Source organism: Gekko japonicus, unplaced genomic scaffold (assembly GCF_001447785.1).
Source record: "Gekko japonicus isolate JY-2015 unplaced genomic scaffold, Gekko_japonicus_V1.1 scaffold717, whole genome shotgun sequence".
Taxonomy (NCBI): Eukaryota; Metazoa; Chordata; class Lepidosauria; order Squamata; family Gekkonidae; genus Gekko; species Gekko japonicus.
Genome location: NW_015164204.1, coordinates 605672 through 627026, shown reverse-complemented (window position 1 = coordinate 627026; position 21355 = coordinate 605672). Strand labels below are relative to the sequence as shown.

General features: G+C 50.1%; 1 protein-coding gene across 1 annotated transcript in view; it reads right to left on the bottom strand.

Annotated features, from left to right (window-relative positions):
* Positions 1-529: 529 nt before the first annotated feature.
* Positions 530-21355, bottom strand: part of LOC107108022 (SNF-related serine/threonine-protein kinase-like) — a 34957-nt gene continuing 14131 nt past the window's right edge. The window contains exons 3-6 of the mRNA XM_015408405.1: positions 13047-13188; positions 10699-10911; positions 6139-6276; positions 530-4008 (exon numbers count right to left, since the gene is read on the bottom strand). Of these exons, the coding sequence (XP_015263891.1) occupies positions 2850-4008; positions 6139-6276; positions 10699-10911; positions 13047-13188 (1652 nt within the window). The 3' untranslated portion in view covers positions 530-2849. The remainder of the gene's footprint in view (positions 4009-6138; positions 6277-10698; positions 10912-13046; positions 13189-21355) is intronic.

The window sequence follows — 21355 nt, the reverse complement described above, 5'->3', positions numbered from 1 at the left end:
CCAACCCTAGATATTTTTTTCCTTGCAACTGGGCATTCCAGTGTACCTACCACCATTGACACTTTAGGTACTAGTGGGGAAGAGCAGGGCATCGGCAGGCAGCTTAATTGCAACATTAAATGAGCACAGCTGCATTCTTTTCCGATGACCCTGCTCCCTTCCAGATCACACCAGCTTTTCTGCGGGCAACAAAGCAGAGGAGGGAGGGAGGCTTCTGACCCCCAAAAAGACGACGCTGAGGATCATGGGATGCTCACAGACAAAAGCCAGACGGCACAAGAACTGTAACGGGCTGAAATCGGGTGAGCCCGAGCTGAAAAGCTGGTTCAGTCCAGCCCATGCTCTTTCTACACCTACACCTGCCAGTTAACCCGGGCCCCAGCCCTGTAGGGACAAAAGGGCTCCGTGTCTCAGTGGGGGGTGGGGGGTGGGGGTCAGGTGCCTCAGGCGGGATGCAGCTGGTTTCATCTGTGATCTCCCCCCCCTCCAGAAAGGAAACATAAGCGGCTTCAAAATCCACAAGGGTTATTTTATTGGACTCAACTTGCTTCGCCTTGGATCCAATCAGTGCACTTTGTACAGAACCCAGAGTGAGCTCAGCAATCTATTTTCCCAGTTCATTTCTTGCCAGCAAGAAAAGAAGGATAAATACACAGACAGCTTATTTTCCTGGAAGAATTTCAGACAGGGGCTGGGGTGGGGGGCAGGGCCTGGAGGTCTGGGCACAGGATGTGGACAAATGTCGATGTGGAGCCACCTGGTGTGGTGCCGAGCAGGGAAAGGGGAAAGAGAAGCACAGGGCTGGAGAAGGGCGCGCAGGTCTCACACACCCAGTCCTGCAGAGACCCTGGGTGTGCGGAGTCATCTCTTTGTCCATCTCATCCCAACAAGCAAAATCCTTAAGAAGGGAGTGTCCTTGTACACCTTACAGGTCAAGTTAGCTGCTGGGCAGCTGGGGAAGGAGGGGAAGGGAAGCTTTGTGGGTCAAAGATGGGCAAGAGCATGGCTAATTCACTCCTAAAAAGTGCATCGCTGCCCAGGGAAAAGGCTGGGCTTGAGGGAGGGATACAGAGCCATCTCTATATTACATTAAAATAGACTATTTTGTTTTAAAAAATATTTTAATTGCTACAAAAAAACCTCACCTCTTCAGGGGGGTTGGCCGAGCCGGGATGCTTTGGACGGGGTGGGTGGGGAGCACATGCTGCTTGCGAGGGGCTGGAGCACTGACCCTTGGCTGGCTGGAAATGGCCGGCGGAGAGCTTGCCACAGGACCCATCCCTGGCTGCAAGGGCATCCTGCCTTGCGTAGCACCGGAGGGTGGGGTGGGGGTGAGGAATCAAACCAAGCAGCCAATCCATCAGGGAGAGGGTCGAAATGGCGGAAAGGGCAGCTTGGTCTCCACAGCCTCAACGGCCGAATGCAGTGGGCTGATCGTAAAATAAAAGCAACGTGGTGCCCTCAACTCTGTGAGCAAAAATCCCTCCTCCCTCTTGTCCCAGCTGCAAGGGAGAGCCAAGAGGCGAGCTGCTGAGCCCCGGGGGTGCCTCCTAGCCATCAGGCCAGAGCCAAGGACTGCCTATAAAGCAGAAGGGGGACTGGGGATGAGGGGGCCTGCACCCTCCCCCTCCCCTTGCTGCAGCTCACTGTCCAAACCCCCACTGTCCTCCAGCCTGGCCCCAACCCCAGGGGTGAGCCGGCCCGGAAGTCAAGTGACGGGGGCAGCGGGGAGCAGTGAGGTGAGGGAGGAGGCAGGGTGTGGCTTCCCTCGCCCGCACCGCTTTTGCTAACGTTAACATCAGACGAGGCGCCATTTGCTTAACATGGGAAAGGGGGCAGCTGCAATAGGCAAGGAGGAATCTGGGGGGGACGGGGACTGACAAGGAGCAATGTGTCAGTGTCCACTGCCAGAGCTTTGCAAAACAGATCTTACCCAATCAGGCTATCCTCAAGGCAGTTACGGGTGCACCGTGTGTGTGTGTGTGTGTGTGTGTGTGTGTGTGGCTCCTGGCAGACCAGGGGTCACTTTGGTCTTCCCTTGAGGGCAAGGGGCAGGGGGAAGTCTCCTTGGCCTCTGTCCGCATGGACTTTTATGCAGCAGAAGGAGCTCCTGAAGCGGACTCCTCCTGTTTTCTTACGATAAATAATTTCCCAGACACCCAAATTGCAGGACTGGCCATTTCTGAGCTTTGTTACAATAGAGAGTTATGGGGGGGGGGGCGATAAAAAGAGCAGGAAAATGGCTCTTTAGGCAAGGGGGGAAAAAGGGGTTACGACCACACCGCACCATGGGATTCTTTCCCAAGGGCTTCCATGGATAGGCATATCAGGACCAGGGAGCTGTATGCCTGACTGCGAGTTTTTGGCTCTGCGGGACACACCCTCGGCCTGCAGTGGCCTGAACTTGGCTTGAGGATTCCTGTATCAAGGCCTCTTGAGAACGACCAACTCCTCTCCAGCTTCACTTGGCTGAATCGGAACCACCACCCGGCTTCTAAATTGTGGGGCTCCGAAACAGGCGGCACGTGACGGTGGAGGCTCCAGGTATCCCTGTCCTCTGGAGGGGACTGAGGCCCAGCATGCATTGGGAGGCTCCGCTGGGTTTGGAGAGTATCGGTGAGGAGCGAAGAGGGAGGGCAGCTGTTTTGGTTCATTCCATCTCGTTCAAGCGGATACAACAGAACTAGAGTCAGAATGCATTCTCACGCAGGCAGGGGCATCCATCCTGCCAGCAGCCATTCCGGGGGAGCAGAGGATCATGGGAACCAACATCTTGCCCTCTGGCCTGTGCCTTCGTCACCACCTTCGTTGCTATGGTCTCTTTCTCTCGTGCAAATGCAACGTGGGTCCTAGATGACATGGCAGCAGTTGAACTGTCCCAGTGAGAGTAGGCTCTCCTTGGAGGCGGGCCGCATCCGGAAGGCCAGGGCCTTCTCGCAGAGAGGGAAATGCAGGATCCGGTCCTTCAGGTTGGCACTCTTGCCCTTGGCGGGGTCGAGCTTGATAATGTTGTCCGCCAAACTCTCGCTGCCGCTGGGGCTGCCGTTCCCGCGGCTGTCGCTCAAGTGCTTTGGCCTACTGGGTGGTCCCATCTCAAGGTTCCCATCTGGTTTGGGGGACTTCCCTTCTGGGTCCGAGTCTGTGTTTGCCTGGGCAGCCGTGTCCCGAGCGAGAGCCTCATTCTTCTGAGGAATATGGACCCCAGCCTCCTTCCTCAGGAGCTTCTCTCTAACAGGGCCCTGTCCAACTTGGGGAGTGTTGTTATTGTCCTCTTCCTTCCCTATGTGTCGTTCCACCGTGCTGGGGCTCGCGACTGCCCTGCCACCGTCCTCCTCCTCCTTGGAGTCCCCCCTGCTATCCAGCCACGGCTCATCTTCGGTGGTCCCTTCTGGGGGCGATTCAGGGGCTCTTTTCGCCCTTTGCAACTTGAAGTTGCTGGTGCCTTCCAGTTGTGCGGCTTGGTTCAGGAGCTCTTGGCAAAAGCCTGGGCTGTCTATTAGGGACAGAGGCCTCTGGAGAGTCACCTGGTTCAGGCTGGATTCATGCGACTGGTCAAGGGAGCGCATCTTGGTGAACCCCGCCACGGGAGCCTTTACTAGTTTGCTGTGGGCGGCGAGGCTTCGGCAGAACAGCAGGGAAGCCTTGGCACTCTGGAAATCACTCATCTGCTCTTGGTTCAAGGAGGAGGTTCTCCTTCGGAAGAGGCCGGGCTTCCCCTCCTCTTCCTCCTCTTCCTCCTCCTCCTCCTCTGAAATCTGCTGCAGGGCCGGAGTGCTCTTAGCAATGGGGGTCTCAATGAGGGAGGGCCGAATGAGCGCTCTGATTGGCTGCCCGCATCCGTGGAAACTGGAAGGGGACTCGTTCTCTCCCAGAGCGGAGAAGGACAGGACGGACTTCCCAGAATGCTCGGCAAAGTTCTCCAAAGCACTCTTGGTTGTAGGCAGAGGTTGAGGGCTTTCATCCAAAGCCGTGGGGTGGCTTAGATCGCTCACAACACTGAACGAGGTTCTGGGAAAGAGAGACAAGAAGGGAGGGGGGGGGTTCAATGTCTATGAACATCGAAAGGCACAAGGAACAGGGAGGAGCCAGAAACCGAATGCCTATTCTCCCCCCCTTTTGATGTTTTTCTCACTTCCCCCCTCTCCTGTCGATCAGGCGTCCACTGAAAATTCCACAATCAGACCTCAATTTGCCAGGCACGTGGGGTTCTGATTTGGACTGGGACGGCACCATGTGGGGGAGAAAGTTTAAGCCTTCCACACTGTACCATTTCCCTATACAATTGCTAGCTCTGGGTTGGGAAAGCCCTGGAGATTTGGGGGGCGGAGCCTGGAGAGGGCAGAGTTTGGGGAGGGGGACGGACCCTCCAGAGATCTGGTGCCATGCAGAGTCTGCCCTCGGAAGCTGCCATTTCCCCCAAGGGAACTGGTCCCTGTAGTCTGGAGACCAGTGGTAATTCTGGGAGAACTCCAAGCCCTCTCTGGAGGTTGGCAACCCTATTTACCCAGCCTGGGAGCAGCTATTTGCCCTGCTGGGAAAGATTACATGTAGCCATCAATATAAATAAAGCCCCCATCGGGGCAAACAGCACCTTAGTCCTGGGATTTCACGCTGGGAAACTGGCGAAGAAGGAGGAGGAGGAGGAGGAGGAGATTGGATTTATACCCTGCCCTTCACTTGGAGTCTCAGAGCAGCTTACAAACTCCTTCCCCTCCCCACAACAGACACCCTGTGAGGTAGGTGGGGGTGAGAGAGCTCTGAGAGAACTGCTCTTTCAAGAATGGCTTCAACAGAACTATGGCTTGCCCAAGGTCATCCAGCCAGGTGCATGTGGAGGAGTGGGGAATCAAACCCAGTTCTCCCAGATTAGAGTCCGCACACTTAACCACAACACCAAACTGGCTCTCTGGATGGGTAAGGCTTGAACCCCTCTCTCTTTGTGCCACAGCCCAGATCCAAATCAGGTCCCAAAGCACCTGGGGACAGAGATCCATGTGTGACACGCACAGTGCAGGTCTGCTGGATAGGATCAGGGGAGGATGTGAGACAGGACATGTTCCAGATCTGGGGGGGGGGGACCCTAGGCAGAGAGGATCCTCTTATGCCCACTACCAGCTCCCCTTTCTAGTTCACACACCTGCAGGCCCCCATAATGCTTGCATGTCATTCCCCTGCCCACTTGCGAGCTGACTCACCACCTGCAGTCACAGCTGACCACACGGACTGCGTGCCCTTTCCCTGAAGGTGCTGGGCATTGGGTGCAATTCAGAGTGCCGCTGCCATGGCCACCACACACACCTCTGCTATGCACACCACCCACATGCCTTTCGCCGGCAGCACTAGGCAGCTAGGATTGTGGGTGACAAGGCACTCACAACCAGCACGGGAAGGGTGTGTCAGGAGGTGCATGGGTGTCGGCATCATCAGGGCACGCCAGAAGCCCTGGGCCCTGGCACTCCCCCACCCCCCGACAGTATGCTGACGCCAGACCTGATGCAAGGAAAAGGTACATGGAGTTAGGTCCTCAGGGCCGTGGCCAGCAGTGGGACTTTAGGGGCAGAACCCCCTAATCATTAAGACAGAGCCGCCTGCAGCTCAAGATCTCTGTCCCCTCCCCTCCTGCATTGGGGGGCGTGGAAGGAGGAGAGAATGCCCTGCCCGAGAGCTCTCGGAGACCTGACTCACTGGCTGGCACAGATGAGGCTGGGGTGGGCCATTCTCACTGGCTGGCGCAGGCGCAGTGAGGCACCAAGGTGGGCCATTCTCTAATGGTCCACCCAGGCGCCTCACTGCTTCTGCGCCAGCCAACGAGTCAGCTCTCCAAGAGCTCTCAGAGAGCTCTCGGACAGCCAACTCACTGGCTGGCTGGCGCAGATGCAGTGAGGCACTGGGGCAGGCCATGCTCTGGTGCCTCATTGCGCCTGTGCCTGCTCAGAGAGCCGAGGAGGCAGTCATCTGCTCGCTGCCCTGCCACCTGGCTGCCTCCTCTTCAGCTCTCCTCCTCCTCCTCCAAACAGAGAGGGAGAAGGAGAGTCACTCGTGGTGACAGCTAACTGCCCCGCCCCCCGGAGTCCAATGCCCTCCACTGGAAAACTGCCTGGCTATGGGACTGCCCTCAGAGGAGAGGGAGATACTTGCCTGCTTTGGACGTGCTGGGCAAGGTTGTAAACCAGGCTGGGGCTAGGGCTCTGCTTCTCCTGTTTCTCGCGCAGGATCCTTTCAGCCAGCAGGAAGTAGGTGGCAGTAACATGGTTGTAGTGATTGGCCTCCAGTGCTCTACAAGGAACACAAAGGACAAGGGGAAAAAACAACCCCAGAGATGCAGGAGACACTCTACAACAGGCATGTCCAACTTCGAACAGGTAGTGATCTATTTTTTCTGGCCAAAAGAGCCGTGATCTACCACCACGAAAATAAAGTTTCAAATTAGATTTTAACCCACTAAAGTTCGGTTCCACCACGCCCTCCCCCCCATTTATAATGCACCTTCTGTCATTTACTGGTAAGCAAAATAAGCAAAAACAAAACAGAGAGACAAAGATCCAGAAAGAACTGCGAACATTTTTTATTTTTATTGTTATAACTTTTTTTTAACTGTCTCAATAACTTTCTTTAACTTTTATTCAGCGTTTCTAAAAGTAAACATAAGAATTCATCATACTGGCACCAATAATCAAATACCACCAAACAATAATAAAAAAACCCCCAAACACCTGTCCAGCAAACCAGGAGACCAAATGGGGCTGGTGATCTACCTCTGACCCCTCCGCGATCTACTGGTAGATCGCGATCTACCTGTTGGACATACCTGCTCTACAAGGACCCACTGCAGGCAAGTACACAGGAGCACACAAATACTGCACAGGGACATCATCCACCTCTATGCAGGTGGAGAGAATTCAGAAAGACCATTGCAGTGGGGTTCCCAAAGCAGTTTCAAGCACTGCCCCTCTGTGCCTGAAAACTGGGTTTTGCTGGGGGTTCTAGACACAGAATTCCCAGCATTCCTCTGGTTTGAAGACAGCTGGAGACAAAATGTCAAGATCCATCCCTGGCAGATACCTGCAACATTGCCAAAGGTGAACATTGGGCACAAGCCCAGCAGAGCCAATAATCAGGTGCCTCTGTGTGGAGGTACCTTGAGGCACTGTCCCTCCTGGCCTCAGCGCCCGACCCAAAGGCTTGTACTGCAAAATTATTCCTGCCTTTGCACACTGATAAGAGGCTCTACTGATCCACCCTTTGGGGCCACAGGGTAGGATGTCTTGGGCTAACTGGGGGTCACTGTTTGTGCTCCCTTTTATGGGTGCTTTTCAGATGATTAAACACAGAGTCCTTGACATTGAAACACAAAGGCTATACAGCTTAGCCAACAAATCTTGCTCCCCTCTGAACTTTGAGAATCCGCTCACGGTAGGCCGAATGGCCCCATACCTATCTGATATACAAGCACCACAACAGCACAGAGCCTTTTCACTAGCAAGATTCAATGCACTACCATCAGCAATCTTGCATGGGAGATATAATAACATAGCATATACAGCTAGACTTTGCCATTGTAACTCTGAATGCATTGAGACCAGTTTCACATATCTGTTTGCACTGCCAGTTTTATATAGATATATGTTTTAGATATTTAAACCCTATTTTAGCCAACATGACGGACCTTCCTGATGCTTAAAAAGTGCACCATCTTCTGAATGACTCCGCTACTGAAATATCAGTGAAGGTAGCCATGTTTTTACAATGAGCTACAAACTATCAAAATGAGCAACACTATGTAACAAATTGTTTTATTTGTTTTATTGTTTTATTATGCAATATCATGTAGTTTGCAAAATACTTGGTTTTATATGTATAGTTTTATATGTATATTTTTTAATAGTAATCCTCTTTTAAGGTATTGTTTTATGCCAATAAAGGCTAACCGACTGACTGGCTAACTGGGGGGCTAGCTACTTGGCCTACCTTTTTTTTTGGGGGGGGAGTATTTTTGTCTGTGTGTGTGTGTGTGTGTCTGCCTGGAAGTCATGGTTGACTTCTGGTGACCCCTAGTGGGGCTTGGACATTTCAGAGAGGTGGCTTTGATACTGCCTGCCTCTGTGTCCTGGCCCCGGTATCCCTTGGAGGTCTCCCATCCAAGTACTTGCCAGGGTCGGCCCTGCTTAGCTTCCAAGATCTGATGCGATCGGGCTTGCCCGGGCTACCCAGGTCGGGGCGCTACTTAGCCTATCTTATACATCCCAACTTCCTCAACCTGGGCTATGGTCAAACTTCCACAGGAAACAACTGGGGGAGTACTAGACGGCTGTTCCTAATGGCAGCTGAGCGCGAGAGAGACCCACCCTAGACATCTCGTTTGCAAGCAGGTGGTATCTCCCTGCTTTCTTCCCTATCAATCCGAGCTTCTGGCAGGACTTCAGGCTTTAACCTCTCTGTTGCCCCACAAAATCCCCTGGGTCGAAAGACATGCTTTTGAAACATGCCCCTCCCACACACCTATACACACACGACCCACACACACTTCTCAGACCTTGAGATGTCTGAGCTTGCAGGAGGGCCCACGGTTTAATATTATTAAAGCTGAAGAGTCAAGATCAGGCTACGTGCTATCAAGATGCCAGCGCATAAGGAAGTAGCCAGGTTCCCATGGGAACTCAGAAATAACCCGACAAGGACTTTATTCCTGCGGGCTCATCAAAATTCAAGCTATGACTAACGATCGAGGCTGGCAAGACAATGACGAACTTTCCAGGGACCATCCAGGAACTTGCCTTCCAACTAAGACTTCCCTGGAATACCTAATCAGGAACACGGGCAAAGCCCATGGCAGCAAGGCTTTGGTCAGACTTGTCACTTGGGCAATTTGATCATGCTGACTGGACCCATTTCACCTTCCTCCTGCGTCATCTAGTACCTTTTCTTTACCGGCATCTCAAACAAAGAGAAATTTGAACTTGCCAGTAGGCACTCAAACTGAGACTCTGTCTCCTACAATAAAAACGAGGTTCCTAGAATCTCTCCCATCAAAGAGCAACTCAAATTGCATCAGTCACAAGCAAAATTCTGAAAAACTGCCCAGTAGGAAAAAGAACAGAAAAGTTCTACCAGTGATATTTGGCCACAATAGTAAATGGCCAGGTACAAAACTATATGAAGGTGGCATCCTGACATGAACAAGTTGGGTTCATTTTCCCTCCCAGACTGTTCCTCCACCATTACAGGACTATGCTAAGTGGTGTAAGATTTAGGCTGTGCTCTCACACACTAAATGCATTCAATGCATTTTCCAACTGAATTTCGTCAGTTCGCACAATAAAATGCAGTTGGAAAGTGGACTGGAAGTGGATTATTCAGTGTGTGTGTGATCACCGCCTCAGTCTCCTCCCCAGGAATGCTCTTCTATCACTGATATTACAGGACAGAGACCTCCTTGCTACTTTGGAATTTCTCCAACTGCACTGCAACTGCTGGCCTGCGTCGCGATCACACACACTAAATAATCCACTTTCTATGCACTTCCGAATTAGATTTTGCCAGTTCACACAGTAAAATCCAGTTGGAAAGTGCACTGAAAGTGGATTGAAGGTGGATTATTTAGCGTGTGTGACTGCAGCCCTGGATCAAGCAGCATAAGAAACGTTCTGCTCTGCTTCCTTATCCACTCTTCTTTCCCTCCTGGCCTGCTTCCCTGACCTCAAGTTTCCTGAGATCCATCTTCTCCCTGTCTCTGCTCCAAGTGCTGCTAAGAGAGCAAACGTCAACGCTCCTCCCTAACCGCCCTCCCTCTCTGGGGCCACCCGAGGGTTGCCAGCTCTGGGTTATGGGCAGAGTCTGGGGAAGGGAGGGATGCGTTGCCACGGAGTCCACCCTCCAAAGCTGCCATTTTCTCCAGGGGGTCTGATCTCTGTAGTCTACAGATAAGCTGCAATTCCAGGAGAGTTCCTGGCCCTACCTGCAGGATGGCAACCCTAATGCATACTTGTAACAAACATCTAGGGTGGGTCCTGACCAATGCTCCCCCTAGGCTGTGGAGTCTTGTGAGCAAAAATTCTACTTTGTGAGCTACCAGCATTAAAATTGTGAGCGAATGATTTGGCAACTGCATCAATTAGTCTGCTCTGGAGCCATCCTTCCTGAGCTAAGACAAAAATGTGTGACAAAAATGGGCTAAAAAACTGTGAGCCTAGCTCACACTAGCTCAGCTTAGAGGGAACACTGGTTTGATTTTGGACTAGCCCCGGGGAGATTAATGTAGCATGGTTGGGACAGCTTCCACTAGGAATCATTAGATTTGCTTCTTGCTGCTTATTCCTCAAACGCTGTTGTGGATTCTAGACGCCATCTAGTTACTCGTAGCTCAGTAACTCCACAATCTTGTTATTTCATGTTGCTCTTTCAATTCACCTACTTTTTCCTTCCATTTTTATATGTTCCATAAAGATTAAAAACACAAGTACTGTCTTCCTTGTTGCCTGCTACTCCGAAACGCTGCCCGAGTAATCGGCCAAGTGTCTGTCTGTTTAAGCATGGGCCCGAGGTCCCTTGCCCTGGGATCTGAAGGTACAGTTGTGAAAGGACATTCACGCGTGCCCTCAGTTCTCGCAACAACACCCCCCCCCAGTCAGATCCCCCACCCCACCATATCCCCTGCTCAATCAGGAAACCGGGCAGGCCAAGTTAGCTGGTGACACTCACTCTTGGATTGTTTCCCGGTCTGCTATGTTGCCGCACATCATGGCCTGGATGATGATATCGTGCTCCTCCTCCGAGACCCGCTTGTGCGAGGTTAGAGGCAAGAGATAGCGACTGGCCGGGGAGGGGTCCACGCCCTGCAGCCACGGGTGGTTCTCAATCTGTTCCAAGGAGGCTCTCTGCTGTGGGTTCCGTTGCAGCATCTGAGAGATCAGGCTGGCCAAGAGAAAACAGGAGTTACCACTCAGCCAGCGAGATGGGATGACTCGGGGGAAACAGCCTGAGGTATCACTGCAGAAAGGGCCAAACTTAGTTTTCACACTCTAAATGGAGGCCCTCTAAACGGGATGACGACCATAAGAGAACATAAGAACATAAGAGACGCCAATGTTGGATCAGGCCAAAGGCCCATCCAGTCCAACACTGTGTGTCACAGTCTGACGTTGATACAGGGTAAATTGGTGGAAACCATTATTAAGGAAAGAATTAGTAGGCTTATAGATGAACAAAACCTACTGAAGCAGACTCAGCACAGGTTCTGTAAGGGAAGATCTTGTCTCACTAACCTGTTAGTGTTCTTTGAGGGGGTGAACAAACATGTGGACCATGGTGACCCAGTAGATAAGTCCTTTTGTGGATCAAAAACTGGCTAATAGGAAACAGAGTGTGAGAATAAATGGGCAATTTTCTCAGTGGAGGGTGGTAAGCAGTGGGGTACTGCAGGGATCAGTACTCGGTCCACTGCTTTTTAACTTGTTCATTAATGATTTGGAGTTGGGAGTAAGCAGTGAAGTGGCTAAATTGGCGGATGATACAAAATTGTTCGGGGTGGTGAAAACCAGGGAGGATTGTGAGGCACTCCAAAGGGATCTGTCGAGGATGGGCAAGTGGGCATCAACGTGGCAAATGGGGTTCAATGTGGCCAAGTTCAAGGTGATGCACATTGGGGCCAAAAATCCTAACTATAAATACACATTGATGGGGTCCAAACTGGCAGAGAATGAGGGTTGGAACACTTTCCCTATGAGGAACGGTTAAGGCGCTTAGGGCTCTTTAGCTTGGAGAAACGACGACTGAGGGGTGACATGATTGAGGTTTATAAGATTATGCATGGGATAGAGCAGGTAGAGAAAGAGGTACTTTTCTCCCTTTCTCACAATACAAGAACTCGTGGGCACTCAATGAAATTGCTGAGCGGTCAGGTTAGAACGGATAAAAGGAAGTGCTTCTTCACCCAAAGAGTGTTTAACACATGGAATTCACTGCCACAGGAGGTGGTGGCGGCTACAAGCATGGACGGCTTCAAGAGGGAATTAGATAGGCATATGGTGCAGAGGTCCATCAGTGGCTATTAGCCACAAGGTATAGATAGGGGCTATGGGGCAAGTGATGCTCTGTCTTCTTGGTGCTTGGGGGGGGGCAGCAGTGGGAGGGCTTCTAATATCCTGGCCCCATTGGTGGACCTCCTGGTGGCACCTGGTATTTCTGGCCACTGTGTGACACAGAGTGTTGGACTGGATGGGCCTTTGGCCTGATCCAACATTGGCATCTCTTATGTTCTTATGACCCCATAGGGTTTTTAAGACAAGAGATAAGCAGAGGTGGTTTGCCATTGGCTTCCTCTGTGTAGCAACCCTGGGCTTCCTTGCTGGTCTCCCATCCAAGTACTAACCAGGGCCAACCCTGCTTAGCTTCAAAATTCTAACGAGATTGGGCTAGCCTGGGCTGTCCAGGTCAGGGCAGAGTCCTCATACTAGTACAGTAACAAGAGGAATATGGGACATTTTAATTGCACTTCCTTCTTTGGTCTGCAGAGGGCACTTGATACTTAGTAAAGGTTTCCGTTGCTTGAAAGCCAGTCGAATCCAACTCTAGGGATGCAGTGCTCATCTCCGTTTTCAAGTCGAAGAGCCAGCACTGTCCGAAGACATTTCCGTGGTCATGTGGCTGGCATGACTAGACGCCGAGGCGCATGGAACGCTCTTACCTTCCCACCGAAGCAGTAACTATTTATCTACTTGCAATTCCTTGCTTTCGAACTGCTGGATTGGCAGGAGCTGGAACTAGGGACGGAAGCTCACTCTGTCACGCGGCACTCGGGTCTTGAACTGCTGAACTACCGACCTTCCAGTCTGCAGTTCAGCGTCTTAACCACTTGAGCCACCGCAGCTCCTCTTGGTACTTAACCAGTCCACAAACATGGAACAGAAATAGGAAGGACGTGGCAGCTACACCAGGAGAAGATGGAGCTCATGTGTGCTTGGGGAGGAGGGGGAACGTGCATGGCCCTGCCCCGTGACACAGGAGCCACACAGAACTGGAGTGGGGATGGGAGGGGATTGGTCTCATACTCTGCACACTGTGAGGAGACGTGACTCGGGATAGTGTAGCGGCAGTCCAGGATCATGGTCAGGGTCTCACTGTCGTTAGCTTCCTGGAAGGGCGGCTGCCCACACACCAGCATGTAAAGAATGACGCCCAAGCTCCAAATGTCTGTGGCAGGAAAAAGAGGAAGAGAAAAGGAAGAGGGGTGAGACAAACTGGGCAGAAACAGGGGAAACACTGGCCAGCCCCCCTACAACAGAAAGCCGTTGTGGGATGCCATCCTTTTGTGAAAAGTCAAGGGGCAAACAAAAAACCCGGAAAACATTCCCTCACATTCACAGACACCTCATGTGGCTCCCACCAAAAGGCTCCTTGTTATTTACTTAGATATTTATACTTGGGCATTCTCTCCAAAGTGGTTTATGTTATTCCCTTCTCTGTTATATATGCACAAAACCAACCCTGTGAGGTAGGTTAGGCTGACAGAGAGTGAGAGGCTCAAGGAAACACAGTCTTCTTCCATGGTAGAGTGGGGGATTCAAAGCCGGGTTTGCCACACACTAGCCCCACTTTCTAACCACTACGTCACACTGCCTGGGCAAACGCCTCATGGCCACACAAACAGTTCATTTTATCAAACCCTTTACTTGTGAAAGGAATGAGAATAGCAGCACCATCACTGGAGGCTGTGGGAAGTCTCAAAGTTAACCAGCCCGTCTGAATTCCACACTTTTGAATCACGCACAACACTCTAAGTTTAGGACAACGTAACTGTGGATAAGTGGAGTCTGGGCAATGAAAAACATCCTGAGTGAAGAGGTATATCCTTGATAGATGAGGTTTAGTTCTTTGTCCCCCCTAATGCCTAACCAGTTCCCAGGCTTCCAAAGGAAAGACAAAATAGTGACCCTGTCAGTGATGTCTACCACCAGAATGTCTCTGGCCTGTCCAAGTCCAGGGGGCTATCCCAAAGGTATCCTTTGGTTCTTCCCTCCTCAGGACAATTTGACCATCTCTTCTGGCATTAGCTTCAACACAGAGACAATCCTCGTCTCTGAGATATGTTACTGGGGCAGGGGATGAGATTTCTTGATGCAGAAAATAAGTCAGAAGTGCACTGGCACCTTGGAAATTAGTAGACATGTACTCCAGGAAAAGTTTTCAGGAGAAAGGGCTCCCTTCATCAGAGGCATGTGCCTCATGGCCAATGCATCTGATGAGGTGAGCTCTGCCTCACGAAAGCTTCTCCCAGAATGAATTCTGTTAGTCTCTAAGGTGCCGCTGGACTCCTCCTTCGTTTTGCTGAAGCAGAGGAATGCAGTAAATCCTCTGGAATGATCTTGAGGAGAAAGTACTTCAAACCACCTGTTGGAAATACTTCTCCCACAAAACTGGAGGGTGTTTTTTTTGGTAACATCTGCATTTTGGAAGCCCCTCAGAGGAAGTGCCATGGGAGGGGGAGCTGTCACTCAAGTGTCTCCCAAGGCACACATCAAGGAGGTGCCAATTAACTGAGGTGTGTGAGGACAAGAGTTGTGCAGGGTGAAGGATGAAAAGAGCTGGCAGAGAAGACGGGTGGCGTGGGGGGGGGGGGGAAGCAGAACATGCCAGGCAGGGGAAATTCACAGCTATCACCCCATCTCTCTCTGTCTCTCTACCAAAAGCCATCTCCTAACCTTCTGTCACACAACCCCTTTCTGTCATTCCACTTTTGGAACTCTTCACACACACGGGTGCTATTTTGTGTGAATAGGCCAACTGCATACATTTTCAAGTTTTCATACACACGACTGGGAATGTGGGTTTGTTGTGGACACACACTGAAAAGACAAGGGCTGCCCTATTCATAACAACTGCATATATCAAGAGGACCTGGTGTCAGATGCTGGTGAGCTGGTGTGCCAGGAGCGAAGGGACAGGACCCAAACTTGGGTCAGGGTGGTCTTATAAAGGGGCCCTGGGTGGGTGGGCAGGCAGGAGGCAGCTTTAGTTCCAAAGGGCTGGGGGGAGGGTGTCACCCAGGGCAGGATATGACCCCTTGACGCTCTCTCATACAAAAAGGAAGGAAGGGAGGGAAAGGTAGCAGCCCAGAGAGTGAGGCGGAAGTGAGGGTTCAACTTCCCCAGAGGAAGCCGAGCACAGATGGCCGACGAGATAAGCTCCGGTAATCGGCTCAGGCTCTTTTCAAAAGCCGGCTCAGTGCATGCCAAGCCAACCCAAAGGGGCCGAGGAACCCTTCAGAGCCTTTTACCTACATCCCGCCCACCCCCAACTCCCAAACAGGCATCGGTCTACAGACAGGCAGGCGATCCGACATGCACAGATGTCCCAGTATCAGGTCACCCTTGAAATGGTGCCATGTCCTAGACAGGTCAAGCCAGAGACAACAGGCCTCAAAGAGCAGCTGCCTCCTCTCCTTCAGGGCACTGCCCTTAGCCAGACAGGACAGAGATCCTCTCTGTGTATGTACTGAAGGGAGTCTCATGCAGCCTTCCACCAACTAGGTTCCCAGGGCAGCCAAGAACACATACAAAGCCCTACACAATTAAAGCTGTCGCACAAAATTCTCTTACGTTTTATCCAGCCCCTTCTTTCTCGGAGTTCAGGGCCACATAAAAGGTTTGTTTATTTAATTAATTTACTTTATTTATACCCCACTTTCATCCCTGATGGGGTTCCAAAGCAGCTCATATTGTTCTCCTGTCCTCCGTTTGAACCTGGCCCAAGGCCAACCAGCTAACTTCCACGGCAGAGTGGGGATTCGAACCTGGGTCTCCCAGATCATAGCACAACACTTTAAGAACGACACTGCACTGGTTCTCGGTTCTCCTGTCCTCCATTTTATCTTTACCAACTATTCTGTCTGGGCTGACAGTGTCCGGCCCCAGCTCACCTCCATTTCACCCTCACAACCACCCCGTGAGGTAAGTGAGGCCGAGAGAACAAGACTGACCCAGAGACACCCAGTAAGCTTCACAGTTCTCACTGTCTCCATTTTGTCTTCACCACAGCTTTGTGAGATGGGTTAGGCCGCAGGAGAGTGGCTGGCCCAAAGGTACCACTGGACGCCATTAATGAAGAACCACCACATTCAAGACCATGTCTTTGAGAGACAGTAGCTGGAGGGACACAGAGAAGGAATTCAGCGGATGGTCTATCTGGTGATGGGCAGGCAGGACCAGGAAGGCTATCAAAGGCGCTCATCCAAAACCATTTAGGACTTTAAAGAAGAACAGCCAGCATTCTGAACTGTGCCAGGTAGCAATCAGCATAGCTCTTTCAGTACCGGTCAGCAAGAGTTTCCTGGTAATTTGTATCTATGCCAGCAGCATCTTGAACCCACTGAAACTTTCAAATGGTCTCCAGAGTTTTAAGAACAGTGTGCCCCAAAACACTATTGTTGTGGTGGTGGCCGATTCAGAAATATTACCCTGGAGCAAGCTATGGAGACCTTCTTCCCTGAGGATCTTAGCAAGGTATTCGTCAGAAGGGATGCCATTGCTCTGGTCCCCAAACCAGGTCACCTAATTTGCATATTATTCAAAGTGTCTCACGACTGTGTGAACCAAGCACATTTGTTGTACCTTTTTCTACCAACTGTTCTTGGCAAAGATCACAACAGAGGGGCAGGAACAGTGGTATGATCTTCTTATCCCAACCTTGCTCGGGTATCCTGCCTGCCTTTCTTCTTGGAAAGCACCGCAAGGCATATTGGGAGAGATTTAACCGGCTGTTTCTGTTGCTGTTCCAACAGGGGAAGGCTTTATATCCGCTCCTCAATTAAATGTGGAACTGGGAGTTCCAAACGCAAGGGCGAGCGCTCTGTTCTCTTCCCTCAAAATCTCCCTTGGCAACGGCAGGCCAGAAACAAAGCCTCAGTCAGAAGTCAAAACATCACCAGCAGATCACAGCCCAACCCTGAGTTTACTTAGAGGCAAGTCCTATTCATTCCCATGGGGTTTACTTCCAAGTATGTTTAGTACTGCAACTTTTAACACGCAGAAGGGGGGGGGGATTGTGATGGGAAAGTATTGTGTGCCAGTCCTTAGAAACTGTGCAAAATGCAAAAGGAAGAAAGGTTGTTAAAGGATCACTCCAAAAATCTCATTTAGTCAAACCACACAATCTTCCTGTAACCCCTCCCTTTCCGCTGTAGTTTGCAGCATTTGGATATATTATTTATTGGGAGTGATATTACATTTAAAATAATCGTATATTTCTGAACTGAAGCACTCAAGGCCATCAGCGAAAACAGGAACTGCAGGAGCAGACAGAATACAATGCAATCATTAGTAAAATGCAATCAACTACTGATTATTTTTAAAAAATCAACACATTTTCAAGCCAGACTTTAAAATCAACCACAGCACAATGAGAAGAATTAGATCAAAAAGCAGAAAACAACTAAGGCCAGAAGACCAATAAAGCGATAAGGAGGAAAAGTAGAAACCACTCTCAAGCCAAAAGAATTTTAAAAAAATTGTTAGGGTCAGAAGTTGAAAATTGTCAGAGGGTGCTAGATGCACAGAACAAGAGAGGATGGGGGGGGGGGGAGTCAGGGAAAAAGTCCTACCCCTCAGGCTTATCTGTCTTACCTGAGAAGACTGAAGAGCCTGGTATAAGGGCCTGGCATTAGGAATGCTGAGTCCGGGGAGGACAAATAGGGGACAGGTAGCCATTCCACTATTCAGGTCCTAGGCTGTATGGGGATTCACAGGTCAAAACCAGCAGCTTGAATTGTAACCTGAAGCTACTGAATTCTTTCAACATTGCAAAAAACTGTGGCTTGAAGTCCACCCCCATTAACAATCCTGCCGTTGTAATTCTGGACAAACCAAAGCTTTCAAATAGTCTCTAAGGGCAGCCCAACTGTAATGCACTCTATCAAGCCTGGAGGTGATGACAGAATGGGTCACTGTGGCCAGATCAGGTTTCTTGAGGAAGGGTCACAGTTGGTAAACCTCACGAAACCTTACGCTGTAAAATGTGAGTCTGCCAACAGAATCAAAGATAAGACTTTTCTGAGTCCAATGCAGACTTCAAATATTATACCCCCTCCCCAGCATTCTTTGGCGAGTCACTGTCTCAGTTTTGCATCTGTAAAATGGGAATAATAGTGATTACTACACAAGAGTGTTGTGACAGAGAAAGGAGGACAGATTCTGAAGCTTAACCAAACACCTTGGAAAATGTACTTCCTGCAGACTGCAGCTGACCACAACACCACAACACAAAGAGAGTGTAGATTTTTAGATTATTCATAGGGAGAGTCTGTCAGACGCTTGAACAAACTTGCTCTCAACAACACTCTTTGCAGTGATTTGTTAATTGAGAGATGAGGATGTATCAAGCTAAGACCATCTTTTGTCAGAACTGACTCTTTTGGCGCCAGTTTGGGTATTATACATGATTCAAACAAGCCCCCCAATGACCTGTCCAATCTATCCATTCATACAGCCCGCGTAAACCTAGCGTGCTCCATTAGCCCTCCTCCCATCACCTGCGAATCTACAGTTACATTATCTACTGAAGCCAGCTAGAGGAGACTGGCATTCAAGGTCATTGTACATTCTTCCCAGCTCGGGACACTCACTTGGAAAGCAGTTGTAAATCAGTGCAGCAAAGCATTCTTAGACACTCACATACACACACTCACCCACAGGCTGCCACCCTATTCTCCACAGTGAAGAAACAAAGCATTACAGGTACAGTACAGGCCATAAAACAGAACAAGAGAAATCCATGGCAAATGAGGACTCGAGTTTGAGAGAGTCACAGTACAGTACAGGAGACAAACAAAAAATGAACACAGAAAATAATCTGGTTAAAATGGGCAGTGTGGCATTATTTGTGTACACAGCAGAAATAAAAGTGAAAGTGAACATTATTCGCTGTGTTGAGGTAAATTGGTGTTGGCACAACTTGAGTGGCTACTGAGATTTTCAGAACTGATTTCTTTTTTTATGTTTTCAGCACCACCATCCTACAGGGCTGGGATAACATATATTTAAATCAAGGTTAAAAATAGAGAAAAAACAAAAAAAAATCTTTAATTTTCTAAAATGATTTAGAAACGTTCCTGGGATCCCAGATCACCGCAGACTGTGACTGCAGCCATGAAATTAAAAGACGCCTGCTCCTTGGGAGGAAAGCGATGGCAAACCTAAACAGCATGATAAAAAGTAGAGACATCACCCTGCCAACAAAAGTCCGCATGGTCAAAGCAATGGTATTCCCAGTAGTCGTGTATGGCTGCGAGAGTTGGACTATAAGGAAGGCCGAGCACCGAAGAATAGATTCTTTTGAATTATGGTGCTGGAGAAGACTCTTGAGAGTCCCTTGGACTGCAAGAAGATCAAACCAGTCAATCCTAAAAGAAATCAACCCTGACTGTTCCCTGGAAGGCCAGATAATGAAACTGAAGCTCAAATACTTTGGCCACCAAATGAGAAGGGAGCAGTCACTGGAGAAGACCCTGATGCTGGGAAAGACTGAAGGTCAAAGAAGACGGGGACGGCAAAGGATGAGATGGTTAGACAGTGTCATCGATGCAACGAACATGAAATTGAGCCAACTTCAGAGGACGGCGGAAGACAGGAGGGCCTGGCGGGAGATGATCCATGGGGTCGCGAAGAGTCGGACTCGACTGTGCGACTGAACAACAACAACAACCCTTCTCCCCAACACCGAAAATACTTGATAACAGGCAACAGCTACAAACTGAACTTAGAAAAAGTGAAAAATTGCTTGTGTAAACTGGATTTCAACCAAAAAGTAAAACAAGTGAGGGTAAACCCAGACTAAAGTTCTGAACAAACAAACAAACAAAAAAACCCTGGCAGCTAAAGCTTAGAAGAACAGATGCCAGATGAATGTCCAGGGGAAGAACATTCCACAGATGAGGTGTCACCACCGGGAAAGGGGAAAGGCAAGAATACAGTGCAGGGCTTGGGATAAGGGATCTGTTCCTTGGGGTATTCTCAGATTTTGTGGGGAGTGGTCTCTACCAATGTTCCCTCTAAGCTGTGGAGTCTTGTGAGCAAAAATTCCACTTTGTGAGCTGCTGGCATTAAAGTTGTGAGCAGCTGATTTGGCCACTGCATAAATTAGTTTGCTCTGGAGCCATCCTTCTTGAGCTCAGAAAAAAATGTGTGAGCTGGAGGGTAAAAAAATATGAGCTAGCTCACACTAACTCAGCTTAGAGGGAACACTGGTCTCTACCATGTGTGGAGGCACCTAAATGATATGGTCAGAGGGCCATGCTTCCTCCCCTTTGTGTCTGCATAAAAAGATGGAATATGTTCTAAAAGGATATTCTAGATATAGCAACGACACACGCTAACATTGACCAATTATTTATTTACTTAATTGGCCTTTCTACCCAATGGGGACCCCAAAGCAGCTCACATCGTTCTCCTCTTCTCCATTTTATCCTCACAACAACCCTGTGAGTTAGGCTAGGTGGACAGCGTGTGACTAGCCCAAGGTCACCCAGTGAGCTTCCGTGGCAGAGCATGGATTCAAACCTGGATTTCCCAGATCCTAGTCCAGCACTTTAACCGCTACGCTACGCTGTCCTGGCAACGTGCCGGCATTCAAGGTGTAGGTATGGCCCACAGTGAAAGACCCATTCCCTGAAACCCACCTCGAACTCAAGACTTGTTAAGAGCACCATCTGCTTAGTGATGTCAAAAGTAGACAGTCACCAGATCGAGCAAAACTGACAAGGATGTAAGCCCCTTCACCCACCTGCAGATGGAGGCTGCCCAGCAGAGCAGCCAAACCTCTCTGTTCCATAACCTCCCCCAGCTTTTAAGCTTTGTCGCTGCCTCAGTTTAGCACCCTGGCTACCTAGAGAAATCAGGTCACTCCAGACGGGGTAGCCCTGGAGCAGCAAAATCATGCAGAAGTCCAGGGACCCTTTAAGGACCAAACAAAAGTTATTTCAGCATGAGTCAAAGCTCACAGAGTTTCTTCTGGGCAAACTGCTTCTGCAAACTGAGCTCTGCAGGAAGGAAGGTCAGGCTCTTCCCCGCTCCCCCCCTCCCCCACTACATTCCTCAGTACAGTCGCAGCTCCGCCCGAGCTATAAATACTCCTGGCACACACGTGATACGGAGGGAGCGGATCTGCGGTGGAATCCATGCACGGGCTTTGTGTTGATGCACATGCATCAGAAGGAACAGGAAGTGGCTAGCAGAGTTCAGCAGCTGTCACAGCAAACCCTGTGGTTATGCCCGCTCCCTTGTGCTCCTCCCCACCAGGCAGCCTTCTTCTTGAAAGCCACCTCTGGACAGGGCAAACATAAGCAGCGGTGGGGGGAGACGATGCTGGT